At 28.7% G+C, this 16,135-nt stretch overlaps 2 protein-coding genes across 3 annotated transcripts in view; both read right to left on the bottom strand.

Moving 5' to 3' along the window:
* The window catches only part of LOC119686406 (C3 and PZP-like alpha-2-macroglobulin domain-containing protein 8), a 23,005-nt gene that overhangs the window by 1,384 nt on the left and 5,486 nt on the right, over window positions 1-16,135 (bottom strand). The gene's annotated exons all lie outside the window — the stretch shown is intronic.
* Window positions 236-5,646, bottom strand: LOC119686405 (dystrobrevin beta-like). Its single transcript, XM_038100981.1, has 7 exons — window positions 5,268-5,646; window positions 5,113-5,198; window positions 4,207-5,009; window positions 3,458-4,085; window positions 1,057-1,146; window positions 624-668; window positions 236-432 (listed from the first exon to the last, which is right to left on the bottom strand). Exons 1-7 carry the CDS (start codon window positions 5,615-5,617, stop codon window positions 389-391), a joined length of 2,046 nt encoding a protein of 681 aa, XP_037956909.1. The 5' UTR covers window positions 5,618-5,646; the 3' UTR covers window positions 236-388.

Below are 16,135 nucleotides of genomic sequence, written 5' to 3'. Positions count from 1 at the left end.
AAAACCAGCATTGTCATCCTCAATCAAATATTCTGGATAGTGTCTGTAACCAAGTATCCGATCTATATGAGCTTCTTCATGAAGTATATCCTCATTTTCATTGGCATAGTCCTCATCACTTTGAAATACTTCCACAATTTCATATTCATCAGAAGATTCACCACCTTCGATGTGGCGTGTTTCTTATTAAATACATTATTGCATATATTATAAATAATAGATTTAATAAAAATTCATACAATTCATAATATATAATTTTTTTTTTTATTTTTTATTTTTTGTTTTTGGAGAGTTGCAGTAACGGTCATTGTTTTATAGTTGTAGGTTGACATTGGGTATGAAGAGCAGAAAATTTATTTGAAAAAGGAAAAATAAAATCAAACTGAATTCAACAATTGCATCTTTTCTTATGCCGTCTATTTGGAAAATAGTCTAAAACAAAAAATGTGAAATAAAAATAAAAAAAAAGCAACAAAAATTCTTTTTTAATTCTATTAGAATTCTATTAGAATATCTTTCGGTTTAGAATCACGAATCTGCGTTGCTTTAACTGATGTGGTGAACAAATTGACTCTGTGATATGGAGACGTGACTTGATCAAATGCAGCACTATACCAACTTACCTAGTGGCAATATAAAACGAGGTTGATTTAAGTTGTTCGATTGTCCTGGAAAAATATTTCAACAACGTATTTACAACAACACAAATAATTCATTCTGCATTACAAAGCCGCGCAAAATGTACAAGAGTTGTGCATATGAAGGTAATGCGATTTGAAAATCAAGTGCGATAAAAGTACTATGAATGGCAGTAGAGGAGATATTTAAGTGCTGTATGAGAAAAAACATATACATATAAAATCCAGTTATTTTGAATGTGAAAAGATGTATCAATTAAAGGTTTCCAAAATTCAAATTAAGGTGAAACAAAATGATATGGTCAAGCGGTGTTACTATTTCGATCCAAGCAGCAAAACAGTGCCGAGTTGCAAATAGAGAAGCACATTCTTCAATTTATTTTTACTTTATACATTTTTAATTATGCTGCCCGTTTACCTGTATGAAGACCATTCACTAATGTAGAAATAGCATTGGTAATAGAGTCTGCCGCTTCGTTAAGCTCCACATTCGAATAAGATGTTTGAGCTGAGCCATAAAAAATCCAAATTTTGAGTTGGTCTCAGTTTTAGTAAAGTTAAAATTAATTTTTTTTCTATATCAGCGTCATATATGTATTATAAGTCGTTATTGATGATATTTCCTAAATATAACTACTACACTACATGGATTAATATATAACAGTGTAATTCGTTTTATGATGATAATATTATATGCGTTATGTGTAAGTCGGTTGTGCAAAAGCATACGTTTGGAAAGAACAATTTTTAATCGACAGCAATTCTTAGTGAAGAAAGTGAAATCAGGTCACAATGTTTCACAAACATTAATTTAAGGATATGGATTCCAATTACAAGTCACCAACGAAAATAAAATAAATAAAATTAATAATAATCGATTGTAGCTTCACTGTGCTGGACGGGTTTTTTGCCATCATTGTATAATGTAAAATGACCGAAAAGACTTTTCAACTAAATGAAAGTATCTTGTCGTAGAGCAAAAAGCCATGTAAAGGTGTATCCACACATTCGTACCTGTTAAGGTTCGTTCCTTCGCAAGTGATCGCTTTGGTGTGGATGTTACCTTAATGTGATGCGAACCTTAAACGTCTTAGAGGAAATTCTTGGTTTTTTATGAATATGTGGAGATAAAAATATTTTAGTTGTATTCACTCTATCTCACAAACTCATTGCAAGCACCATGAAATGTACAGATTGCACGAGCTTACAACGGTCAATAACAAAAAAGGAAAAACTGTATTGCAATTATTTGCAATCTTGCTATACCTAAACCCATGTATGTATACATGCTGGCAACGAACCATTTCGTGCACCTTGCAATGATTTTACAAAACAGAGTGAACACCTCTTTGTATTCTTGTTGGAAATTTCCTTTATTATTTGAAAAACCTTATAATGGTTTTCTTAATAAATTGAGAACAGAAACGTTATTTATTTATTTATTTTTGGAAGGTATTTAGTTACTTATACGTAAAGCTCATCCCTCTAAATGCTCATAATATATTAAGCGTCACAAAATCTGCTGTTTTAGAAGGTAAGTTCGGAAATAAAAAGTATTGCCCTACCTCGTACCCAGTTCGAAACTACATGTGATTCTACGATCACAATTCCCTGACAATTTTTTTAGAATTGCTCATTCAAATGTTATATTAGTTTAGTTTAGATCTAGAGAAATATTCGCACAATATTTCTGGTATTACTTCAGAACTTACTTCAAGATTAAAAGACTATTAGTTCGATTTCTAATATCATAATGGATTTCTTACAATACGGACATCCATTTGAGTAATGTTTAACATTTACATCGTAACTAAGAAATTTAATTGCTATAGTGATATTGTAGAAAGAGTTCTAAGCATATAGTAATAAAATTAAAAGACTATTGGATATCTATCTATTTTTAATTATATTTATCAGTGTCTTTGATTATATTTTAATTTAAAAGTACAGAGAAATCTATGTTAAAGAGATGAAGAGATGAGAGAGTTTTCTCACATTTTGTTTTATTTTAATATAAATTTTAATGTAAAAGCGAATGTTTAATTTAATAAACAAGACAATTGGTTTATAGATATGAACAACTCAAATATAATACACATAAATATTTTATTAACTATTATTTTTTAGTATATATATTTTAGTATCACATTCACATTCTTTAGAGAACTATCTAAAACTAACAAACTATCTCAATTAAACTTCCAAAGATATATATTATAAAAATTGAAACAAAGGAATACTCGTAATACTCGTAGAGTATTCAATATTATAATAGAAATGATATCGTAAATAGAATAAATCAATATATGTGAGCAATGCGTAAGTCAATCAATTGGGTTAGCTGGAATAAGGTTTGTAATCTTAAATCAAGGAACACTTCTAAGTTTAAGATTCAATTGCCCAATTAGATGTAAGAAACATTTTCTAGAGATGGCAAAATAGATTCCGTGTCAATCAAAATAAAAAGCAGTGTAAAAAGAGGGGGCAAGGAATAACCATAACGAAATTTCGAAATATGACTTAAATTGACATTTTAAAAATATTAAATCATATTATATAGAGCCTTAACCTATTCTATATATATTTCCAATTGCCTAATAAATATATTATTAAAAAAAAGGTTATAGCACAAGTCTTTACATATCAAAGCAAATAGTGAATTAAAAATGTTTGAAGGAATTTTTCTATACAATAGAATATTTAGCTGGACATTGATTAATCTAACACCAAATTTAAAAAAATCTTTTTAATAGTTTATATAGTTAATTTAATAAATAATAATATCTAAATAATAATATATAAACAATTTGATTACTCACGCGCACTTCCATTGGCAGCAAACGCAGCACGAACCTCACTGCTAATTTGATTGAGTTGATCTAGCTGATTTTGGTTAAACGCAGACTGTCCTATAGGTGATTGAGAAAGTGGTGTAGATTGTTGGGCTTGTAGTAATTGTTGTTGAGTTGAACGTAACACATTTCCACCCATCATAGCATGTACTTGCGGCATCTGCTGTTGATGTAATGAATTCATCGGTGATGTACCATGTGTATTAAGTCCTCCTCCAGCACCTCCACATGGCATTGGTGGGGACTTACCAGAGCGAGGGCTAGAATTTGGCGTTGAGCGTGGAGAGGCGGTTTGTTGATTTTTGAGCATACGCATCAGTCCTTCTAATTGTTCCATTAACTGACGACGTGAGTCTTGTAAAGCTCCTAAATGCCCTTCTAGTTCTCCTTTACGCTGACGCAATGCTCGCAGTTCATTGATGAGTGCTGGATTTTCAGGTGCCATTTGTTCAGCTTCTTGTTGGCGACGTAAACGTGCAATTTCTCGCATTATTTCTTTGTTTTTAGCTTCTAGTTGCGCAATTAATTCTCGTTGAGCACGTGAATTGTCTGATGTTATGGGATTTGCGTTTTCTGCACCAGTCATACCAACGGGCTGTATTTAAAATAAAATTTATTAGTTGTGTATTATAGCTACTATATTTAAATGATATAAACAAAATTTTCAATATAAGATCTGAAAATTTTTTTTTTTCATTAATTATTTATATTCTTACCGCACGGTTTTCTTGCGCTAGACGCGCTGCGTAACGTGCAATTAACCTATGCTCTTCATCATTTGCCGACGCAGCTACTACACGAGACATAGACGCTGCTGTTGCACTATCTAAACTACGACCAGTCGCTCGTGAGTCTAATGTACTTGAACGATCAAATAGTCCACCACCAGGACCAACTGTGCCTGGACCATGCAAAAGTGATGGATCAGAGAAACCATTGTGAGAGGGTAATGGCGATGGCGGTACTATATGTGACAAATTAAGCGTTTTTTCGGGTTGTTCTGGAAATCGTGGCAACACTTGCGTCGTCTTTTCGGGAACACATCGAAAACTTTTTCGCAACGAATGTCCAATTTGTTTGCTTGGTGATTTATAGCTCGAATATTCCTTAACTTCGTGATCGTTCTGATGATTCAGCGATGTCTTGCCATGCCAAAAGCATTCTTGACACAATTGGTAGGCGTGACACCGCTGACAACGATAACGGAATCCAGTAAAATTTTCTTTATGACAAACAGAACAAATCGTTGGATGGACAATAGTCTCGACTGTGGCCAATCTGTGCAATAGAGGCAACCAGACAAGACATGACGGTCCCGGTTCTGACATAAGTGTTGCCATGAAATCATTCACAGTGACTTTATTTTCGGCAGGAAATATTTCCTCTTCAAGGCCTTCCTTGTAATGGAATGTTGGAGATTCATAAACAGCTGCTGGAAGTGCAAGCACTTCTCGTAAGAATTCACCCAACTTCCATAAAACAAGTTGGCCAGCACCATCAGAAATTTGTGAAAATATATCTAATGAAGAGGAAAAGAGAAATAAAAAGTAAACGAGAGAGAAGAGGTAAGAGAGAAAAATAATTATTTAAATAGCAAATAAATTAATAGGTTATAAGCTTACAACGCAATTTATCAACCAACTTTCCAGAACACATGGTGGCCAAAGCAACTTTAATAGAAAAAACTCGAATCTTGCCGGAATTATCACTGAAAAATATATTTTGAATACATAAATAACTATTTCAGATCATTTTAATTTAATATATAAAATTTTACCTTGTATATGCTGCTAATAACCAGTTCAAAAGAAGTCCAGCTTTTGAATCAACAGGAACTTGTTGAGCTGTTGGAAGACGTTTATTTAAATTGTGATATAATGATGACACGAGCGTTTCCAGTCGAGCAACACTAACTTCACTCTGTGGTTCCAGTGTATTTAGACCATTTTCTCGAAATGCTTCGATAACATTCCATATATCTACCAAATGTAAATTTGTCGATTTCTGTATGTAACGTAATTTTGATGCAGTACGATATGAAGCAAATCGAATGGAATCAAATGTTTGCAGACGTAGGTCCTGTAGTATAGCCACACGCGGCTCTAATTCCATCATGGCTGATTGCATTTACTATATCTTCAGCCAATTATTATGTTTGATCTAAAAAGAAAAACAACTTTTATTTTAAATACAAACACTAACAAACACAAGTCACCTTATTCGTAATTAGTTTTTATTAAAAACTATAAACTAAAATCAATATGTGATAAGTAATTACAAGAGTTTGTGAAACCATCAGCATGATTTTATTATAAGAAAGTGGAACAGAATGCAAGAAATTTAGGTCATCGTCATACTAGTTAACTCAGTACCTCTATATGGTGAAGCACAATGGAACATTTACCTTATTTTTACAATGAGTTAACGAACCAAAGAAATTTTTTTTGCTTGCTTGACTTTTCATTTGCTTTTTTTTTTTTTTATTTTTTTCTTGTTTTTGCTTTTTCATTACGGTTCCTAATAATCAGAATACAAAAGCAACTAGCAAGCTTTTGTTTTCCAGATTAGAGCAGATGAGTATCCTCCAGTTTTGTGAAATAGGAAAAACCCATTGCCTTTTATATTGTGCTAATATCCGTATACAGTGTTCATAAACTTTATGTATGGTTGGCATTCTCGGAAGTCAACAATTGAAATTTTAAAAACAAAGTTATCCTATTGAAAAAGTAATTAACGTTACTTCGATATATCGACAAGTTATTATGGCAACATATGGAGTATGGAGACTTTTTATTGTAGAACTTTAAATGTAATCATCAACTGCAATGGTTTAAAACAAGTCTGTTATAACTATGATAAGAAAACTATTTATAACCTTTAATGAAAATTTTTTATAATAAAAAACAATGCATTAAATAAATGTATTATTAAATTTATAATATATAAAAGTATGCATAAATATTTTTATTTTAAATAGGTAGAGAATATCATTTTTAACAAATTGAATCGTCAAACAAAGTGCTTGACAGATTAAATAAATTATGGTGCGATAAGACCTCTTCGAGGCCGTGCGCATCAAAAACTCTTCAATTAATAATACTAAAGTATTCATTCCCAGTCTTAACACCAAATTTTTTAGTTATAGACTAGTTTTCTGTATAAAAAATTTATTAAGAATGGAATACGAAAGAACTAACAAAAGTTCCAAATAAGTCAGCTTATTTAGCATAGTATTAAGATATGTTTGCCATTCTTAACGTATTTTGGCGTAACCTGAATAGAATGCACTGTCACTCGACATCTCAACACAAATCTCAACTGATGTCGGAAACGTCGCTTTGTTAAAGTCCATAATTAATGAAGATCCATAATTGACACAGAAAAAACTGCTGATAAACTGGGTTTGAATTCTATGGGTATATGGTACATGTGAAGCAATTATTTATACAAAATGAAGAAATGTGTTTCATATGTGTTTTATATTTAATTAAAAAATTTCAAAAAAGTAGTTAGATATGATTTTATCAGGCGGTGAAGTTTGGTTTTACAAGTAAAAGACATAAACAAAACAAGAGTCGAAATTATTGAGCCCAAAGGTTTTAAACAACCCGTAATAACCAGGCAGCGCAATACAGCAAAAAAGGATTAAAAAGCTGCAGCTGTTATTCCCCTGAAAATCCCTTTAGAAGATTTGTTATCTTTTTAATCATCTAACTCTTCAGACAGTCCACTCTGTAATTCCTTTCTATTTCACAAATGTGAAAGATAAGCTTAAAGGATGTTGTTTTTCAATAATAGATGATAAAGAGATGATAATAGATAATAATGAAAATAAAAAATAAATTAAATAAAACATTAGGATTATAATCCATATATGGTTGTACATATATTAAGCATTGTATATTGTCAATCAAAGCTGTAAATATGCAAAAGCATTGGACGCCCAACTTTAACTTATAAATATATGAAACTACAGATGAATAGTAGATGAGTGAGATGTTAGGTAATGAATATCAAATAACTATAATATAATGTCCTAACTATAATGCATATATTCAGGCTGTTAATAAATTTTAGAAATTTTGGGTTATATCGTTTCAGAGTTTGTATGAATGCATAAACAAACTCAAATTCATCTTTGTCTGCAAAAACAAGGTATAAAAAAAACGACAGAGATAAGTTTCGGAAAACCTTGCTTTATTTGAGGTTTTGCAGAGACGTGTCCAACTAGTTGAAATCCTTAAATCTAGCAAACCGAAATTAATTCATTTGTAAAATACTTTTATGAAAAAAGAAATGAAAATACTTATATATATTTATTATATTCTAAATACTTTACAAATTTAACACAATTTGTATAAATACTATAGAAACAATTTTAAAAAAATCTTTAATTAATAAAATAAATTTATAAATTAATAATGATGTTTTTTAACCAGTACGTTTTATTTTTTTAAATTATAATTTTCATTAGGGTACTCTGTTCTTTTTAATGGGATGCAAATAAAAAATAATTTATTTCATTTTTTTTATATTTATTTCATCAATTATAAAATTTACTCATTTTTATTATTCTTAATTAAATATTGTACTTAACAAATGAAAACATTCACTTTACAAATCGATGAATACTAAAAAAAAGTTTGAACCTATTCAGACGAGTATGTGGCGTATGTAAGTTCACCCACAAAGGGTTTTAAATGATAGTGTAGTTGTAAAAAGAGAATATAAAATAGTAAACTTACAAGAAATCGGGTTTACTTTGTGTATGGTAATGTATTATTTTATTACTTACACAATTTTAGACGTTCTTATCGTGTCTGCTAGTCTGACTGTCTAGTCTAGATACTGAAGTTTTACCTCAGTGCAAGGAAATTTATATGTTGCATGTATACGATTTCTCTCCCATTGTCTTCATAGACTAATTAAAATATACTGTAGTATACTAATACTAATTAATTGCAATAAATAAGTATGTAGATACATATCTCAAACATATATACATGAACATTGTATCTAATAGAAAATTGAGGAAACAGTTTAGTTGCTGGTAAGTATATTACAAATGGGGTAACTAAATAATAGTATTATAATATTATAATCACACTGTGGCATATGTAGTACTTTAAATGGAAGAAAATTAATTTATTCTAAACTCATGTAAGTTAATATTTACAACAGAGTCAATTATTTATAGCTCTAATTATATTCATTTATATTTTATGATATTTTTAAGTACATATAATTGTATAAAATTAAATTATTTAATAATTTAGTATTTAAAAAATTTATTAAAATAAATATTCTAAGTTTATAATAAGAGCATTTGTTATAAGCAAAAAACAGATACATACATATATATTTATATATATTACGTTTGGATGAAATATTTGTGTTAACGCTCTACTCCAAGTTATGACAATTTGAACCCGAAATCTTCAAAATGAAGTGTATGAACATCACTATCCGTAAAGCGGATACTATGAATAAAAGAGATTGTGGACACTTTGCAAATATCTAAGCAATTCACTATTTCACTTTATTGTCTCATGATGACTACAACGATGTCAGAAAGAGGAATTTTTAAACGTCCTATGACAAAAACAAGACACAAGAAGAGCAAAGGATAGAAGGAAGAAAATAGGACAAAGTAATACTAAAATAGTTAACAAGCAATAATAAAATAAAGTACATACTCATAAAAGAAACTGGATATACAAAACGCTTTAAGTGAAAGATTTGGCATGTCACGAGGATTAAATTAAACTATTTGTACATTCCAATTAAAGTCATAGCATTTCGTCAATGGTGAAGGCCAGAATATATAATGAAAGCATTATTTAAAACTCATGCAAAACAACTGATGTCTATGGATGGAAAGCACTACTTGATGAGTACGAGTATGACGAAACGAATCTTTTGCAAATATTTTGCACACAATTACACATAAAAATATGAAAACTGCGAAAACTACGGGAACTATGGTGTATATAATAAAGCTATCATATAAAGACAAAATGTATGTAAAGAATTTTACATAATAAAATGCAGTCGTTATCCATGTATGCAGGATATAGTGCCCGATACAGAGCACTCTAAATGTCCTGTGTGTAACGTATCACTTTTGAATTAAGGAAGTAAAAGTGTGTGACACATTTTTTCACATAAACGGAAGTGGAAAAACTTCAGTAATTTTAATATTGAAAATATAATATAGTTTTTATATATATATTCTATGGATAGAAGTAACTTCGATGGTTAACTTAATTTATAGAAAAATTTTTTAATTTGTGATATTTTTACTATACTGTACTGTATTTTCGATTTAAAAATATAATATATGCAATTTAAAAGATATGTACATCTCATTTATTTATGCAATTGTCAGGAAATGGATTAAAACGTTAATAACCTAAAGATATTGTTAAGATTTCTAATAGCCTGTTTGAAATAGCTTAAAAAACTTTAATAGGTAGCAATGTGTTATTATTCCTTCTCATAATAATAATAACGACTTGAGGAAATTTTTCCTTTAGCCTATTTACGTCAATAGAGCTCTAGGTCTAGGCTTTTGTAGAATTTAATTACTGCTAAATTAACTTGTCTAAATTAATTTTAGATATGTCTTCGGGATATACCTATGTAAGATTTGAAACACTAAATAATGAGGTTCTGTTTAGTCAGAACCTAAGTCCTAAATGCCAACAATCATCATTGTCCAAAACTTTTTATTTAGATGGCGTTTATTTTACGGTGCGTCGTTGCATTATAATGTTAGTAGATTATTATATTTTTTAATAAGAGGTTTGATGCAGTTTTTAACTTAATTCGTTTAGTGTTGATTAGTCTCTTTACTAGTCACATTGACATTGAAGTTTTCCAAAAGTCAGTAATGCAGTGAAGGCAATCCTGAACTGTACATCAATTAAAAAGAGATTTCTTAATAGATATTAATAATTTGATTTGAGTGAAACTTTATTGAATATTTAATTGGAAGTAGATTGTTTTATTTATTTTGATTTTGCTAATTAGTTTTTATAAAAGAAATTTTAAACGTAAAGAAAAAAATCATAAAAGAAATAATTTACAATATGTGTTTTTGGCACTTCTTTATTGCTCTACTTTTCTGGAACTAAAATTTTTCACCAAACTAACAAACTAAATTTTTTGAAAAATTTTTCAAATTTTTAACTATCAAAGAAAATGGTAACGGACCTACCACTAAGTTTAATTGAACAATGAAAAATTATTTGACTTTAATAATTAAGAAATATGGAAGAGCTTGACATAATCTTTATGTTTCAATTCTTGAAAATTAATACTTACTTTATATGCGACCGATCGATGAAAAAATAATAAAGGTATATAGTAATACCAAAATTACACGCCCGATAAGGTATTATGCAAAGCAATCTTTTTCTTTTTTGGTTTTTATTAAAATTATTGTGATTTTCTCAGTAAGAAAAGAATTTATTTTGATGAAAGCCAATACTTTTAACATACATATGTATGTATTATATGTAAATATTCTATTATAGATATTTGTATGATTTCATTAATTAGCAGCCCTGTACGCAAAATATATAATATACATTTGTATATAAACATTTATAAACTTTTATTCATTAGTAATATGGTTTAAAGTTAAGTAAAGATGAGTAAAGATTATTTAAAAGAATTATCGATTTGAATAAGATTTGTTGATGAATACAAATAAGATATAATAAAATTTATTGGCAAAGATACTTGCTTTTTTATGTATTTCTGTGATGATTCATCTTAGAGGCATAGATGATAAATTTTGAATTTTGAAAATATTTTTGTCAAAATAGCGACTGAATAATAATGTTGATAAATATTACGAAGAATTTTAGTTTTATGGAGTACATAAATATAAACATATTCATGCATGCATATACACTGTAGGTATAGCATGAACAATGTTATAATTGAGATTCAGCACCTATGGCTGATTCCCAATGATGCGAAATTATTTTTATATAACGGATATATACGTCAAAAATGATATTGTCCTATATTTCGTATTAATTTTTTAGCAAAATGTTTCTATGCTACTGAAAATTTGATTTACCAGAGTACACCTGCAAATAAATAAACATGAAAATTCAGGACGGAATGCTGGTCTGTTTTGTGCACGCCTAGTCTTGCACGCCTTATCACGATTCATCGAGTAAATTTACTCTTTGTACACAAATTTTATGTTAAATTAAATCACGCACGCCCACTCAAAGGCAATTAAGGTTGAAAGCTGCATGTGCATTATGCTCCATATGCAGGTGAAGAGTAAAATTAGTTTATGCAATAAATTCGTTGAATTCATCACATATACATCATAGGTATATACAAAACGAGTTAAGTCCATGAAAATAAATGGGTTTTCAAAAGCTCATGCAACTAAATATCAAACATTATTCATTGCATATTTTCAAATTTATACTCAAATGCACCGCATTTAATTGGAATTAAATTATCATATAAAATGATTAAAACTGACAAATTATTATTAAATTATTCCAAAATATAAAATCCATTTAGATAATATTTATTACAGTTGGCCTTAATTGTGCACAGAAAACAAGAATTTAGATTCTTTAGATTTAAAGATATTAAATAGTTTGTGTTTTTTTTTTTTAATTTGTTTTTGTTAAATGATTTTAAATTTAATTTATAGGCGCTACCATTACTAAAACTAGTATTCCATTTTTTTCACAACTATTACTCAGAACCCATTTTATTTCATTTAAGAACATCTAAAAACCTTATAAAAGCAAAACCACAAACAAGAAAAATCTTTGCAGAAGTGAAGAGAAGAGCAGTAAAAACTACTAACAAAATATTGCTGCAGCTACATTTACCAGTTCGTAAAGGAATACGTACAAAAGTCTGAGTAAAATTCAAGAATATTTTATTCAAAAACCCATTGGGAGTTATGTTAGCTATATTCATAATGGCTTTGCCGCTGATGCAGATGATGATGAAGATGATGAAGATGGGGTATGTTTAAGCATGTGAATGCTGCTGATGAGGGGGATGATGGTGACTGACTATGATGATGATGGCGATGACCTAAATTGCAGATCGCATACTCGAGTGAGACTGCAATGTACTAAAGTATCAGCAACATTGCAAATGCAAACAAAAAGGTATGAACACGGGGACAAATAAATGCATTCAAAAGAAACTGCAGCAGAAAAGTATATATGAACTGTTTTTGAATCCCAAAAATGCAATTTTACTTAAGCATACATCATTAAAAACTGCATAATTAAATAAAGGTCATTGGAATCGTAAATAGTGGTTATTTAAAATATTTATAAAATTAGTTAAAATGTTTTTATATACACATTTTATACAAGTATAATATATTCATATATATATTAGATTTCTCACGACAGAGTGTTATTATTGTTACTTCTAATATATTAAAATTTTTTACACCAAAATATTTGCAAATAAAATTTATATTATTAATTTTTGGATTTATTGGTGTTAAAATCGGGGATAGAAAAAAATTTTGGAAAGATAAACCACTATGTAATATAGTTTCTAATTGGTTATGAATACTTTCGAAACATCTCTATACAGGATGAGAAAATAGAGCAATCGAGCTGATAATATTGCGGATCCAATGCGAAAGATGTTAAGCACACTTTCTTCAACAGCGAAAGGTAACGAACAAAAAGAAGAATTAGCACACAGATTGCCGAATTTATTATTGGAAAGATGAAAACATGACCAAAAATCTGTAACAAAATCACATAACATAGTTCAACGAAAATGTGCTCCAAAGGAAAAAGCAGGTTTTTGACACAGAAACAAACAAAAAACAATATAGAGGTCCTATCTTGAAGTCATGTTTCAATAATCTTAAGGTTGTATAGACTAAGTGAACATATATTACTTTTTTTAATGCGTGCAAATGAAACATACCATTACTGAGGCGACAGTTGAGTATGCGTTAGGAAACGCAGGTGGTAGGAGGTGCATATACAACCTCCTCCTCACAAACAAAAAATGAATGGTTTGCAACAAAAAATATTCTACCAAATCTACGAACAATGCTTTTAAATACAAACATGAATATGTTCATCAGGTTCTACTGTCAAAATTATTTTTATTAGATTTTTTCATCGGCCGACTATAGATGTTTGTGATAATGTAGAGAAACAAAAGCACCGCTTTACAATCCAACATCTTGGCTAAAATTTAAGAATTACGAATTGAATTGATTGACATTCTACCTTATTTACTAGATCAATCCATTAGTGACGACTTGTTGTTTCCAAAGTTGAAAAGTTTAATTTGGAGGTCAATACTTCTATTAATCAGATGAAAAGCTAATATCTGCTTTAATAAATATTTTAAAGACCTAACGCTATATACGATTTATATAGATAAAACATGTTAGTCAATCTACCTTATTTACTAGATCAATCCATTAGTGACGTCTTGTTGTTTCCAAAGATGAAAAGTTTAATTTGGAGGTCAATACTTCTATTAATCAGATGAAAAGCTAATATCTGCTTTAATAAATATTTTAAAGACCTAACGCTATATACGATTTATATAGATAAAACATGTTAGTCAATCTACCTTATTTACTAGATCAATCCATTAGTGACGTCTTGTTGTTTCCAAAGATGAAAAGTTTAATTTGGAGGTCAATACTTCTATTAATCAGATGAAAAGCTAATATCTGCTTTAATAAATATTTTAAAATACCTTAACGCTATATATGCGATGTACATAGATTTAAAAATTTTAGTTAATCGATATGAAATGTATATGGAGTTAAGCGATGATTATGTCGAAAAAAAAAATAAAAAATTAATAACCGTTCTTTTCTATGCTGGGCGTAAAACTTTTCGAATACTCGTCGCTTCGTTCAAGCGTAGAGAGCTTACAGTAAGATTTTGTTTTTACTAAAAATCTGGAATAAAACTAAAATGAATAAAATTTTTTTTTAGAATATTGCATGCCAATAGCATATGCACATGCGGAACTTATTATAAAGTGCATTGGCCTTAAAAACTGATGTGCATTACCATGACGAATAAGTAAATTCCTTTAAAAAGAAATTTATAATTAAAATTGAATTAGAGAAAACATTCAAATATCAATTAATTTAGTCGTAATTAATCGTAATCACGTATAACCTAAACTAATTCAATTTAATTGTTTTGTTACATTTTTTTATATAGTATATAAAAAAAATGTAATTTTTGATTATAAAATAAATATAATTTACTTATTAATATCGTAGATTTAAAAATTAAATTTAATTATCAAATTTGCATTAAATATGAAATCAATATTCGATTCACTGCAGACAAATTTAATATTCCTAACTCAAGAGTTAAGTAAATTTGCACATTATTTTTAACTTTCCAATCTGTTGATAAAGTACTTCAAATTAATTTAATAAGCAAAATATTCATTTGAAAAATATTGATTTTTTAGGGGTCCATAATTTAAAAAAATAAAGAACTTTACTACTTTAACTAATTTCTCTTCTTGTAAAACTCAGCATAAACGTCGAGTGATATACATATTTATATACAAATACGTCATGAACAAAATATTTTGGTTTTCGGGATATCATATTTTTTTGTATCTGAATAATTATTGCAAAACGTACACATAATTTACGCTTGTTTTTATTATTTCTATTAGCGTTTATTGACATGTTAATTAATAATCATATATGAACCGTAATTTTTTTCTTTCAGAGTTGTAAAAAAACAGCATTAAGTCTGGTTGAAACAAACTTTTAAAATATGTAAAATGCTCTTTTTTGACATATGTCTTTTGTTGTGTTGAGTAAAATATGATATATAAAAATTCCTAACAAATATAAAACAAATTCTAACACTAAAAATTAATTAATTTAAATACCATAGAAGCAAACAAGATGAATATTAAAAGAGCAATAGTAAGCATTTTTATCTTATATATATTTAAATTAATTTATTTATTTATGTATTTGAATTTATTAGTAAATGATATTCTTATAAGACTGGAAATATTCTTAAAAATATTTCCAGTGAACTTTCATAATGAACGGATTTTTGAATTTGGCTGCACTAAAACTTAAGACGTAAACATTTTTGCGAATAAAACCTAACTCTGAAGATTTTAAGAGCCTTCTTATTTGCTATTCTGAAAGAAACAATTACTGATATTATCTTAGCTACGTATAAGATGACGTATTAAGATGCAATCAATAAGTAAACGGAATTTGTAATTTGAAAGGTTCGTGCCATTAGTTATTTAAAAGTTTTTGTTTCGTGAAGTTAGTAACAGTACATTTCACCACTATACCAAATATTAGTATAAGCAATTTATTTATAACAGTTTACTGCATCAATCTATTTCAGTATAAATTTATTGAATAGTATAATGACTATTTATCATTGAATACTTGAATAGTCAATTTAGTGTATTGACTACATGAAAATACCAAAAAGGGTTAAGATGCTGTATTATAAAAACATAGACTTATAAGCGATTCAAAACGTATACAGAGGGTTGGGTGATAGTCGATTACTTTCTTCATTCTAAACGATATTCGATATCTTCAAGCGGCAAGAATATTGTATAGGTGAAAGAAATAAATTGTAAGCC

Source organism: Teleopsis dalmanni, chromosome 2 (genome assembly GCF_002237135.1).
Source record: "Teleopsis dalmanni isolate 2A chromosome 2, ASM223713v2, whole genome shotgun sequence".
In the NCBI taxonomy this organism is placed as follows: domain Eukaryota; kingdom Metazoa; phylum Arthropoda; class Insecta; order Diptera; family Diopsidae; genus Teleopsis; species Teleopsis dalmanni.
This window is presented reverse-complemented; position numbering and strand designations above follow the sequence as displayed.

What these genes read in the sequence shown, in the direction of transcription:
- LOC119686405 (XM_038100981.1), bottom strand. Translation starts at nt 5,617, where the DNA reads ATGCAATCAGCCATGATGGAATTAGAGCCGCGTGTGGCTATACTACAG. An exon ending in TTATTAGCAGCATATACAAG is followed by an intron (nt 5,199 to 5,267) that starts GTAAAATTTTAT and finishes TATATTTTTCAG; the next exon opens with TGATAATTCCGGCAAGATTC. An exon ending in TCGTTTTATATTGCCACTAG is followed by an intron (nt 433 to 623) that starts GTAAGTTGGTAT and finishes TTTTTGTTTTAG; the next exon opens with ACTATTTTCCAAATAGACGG.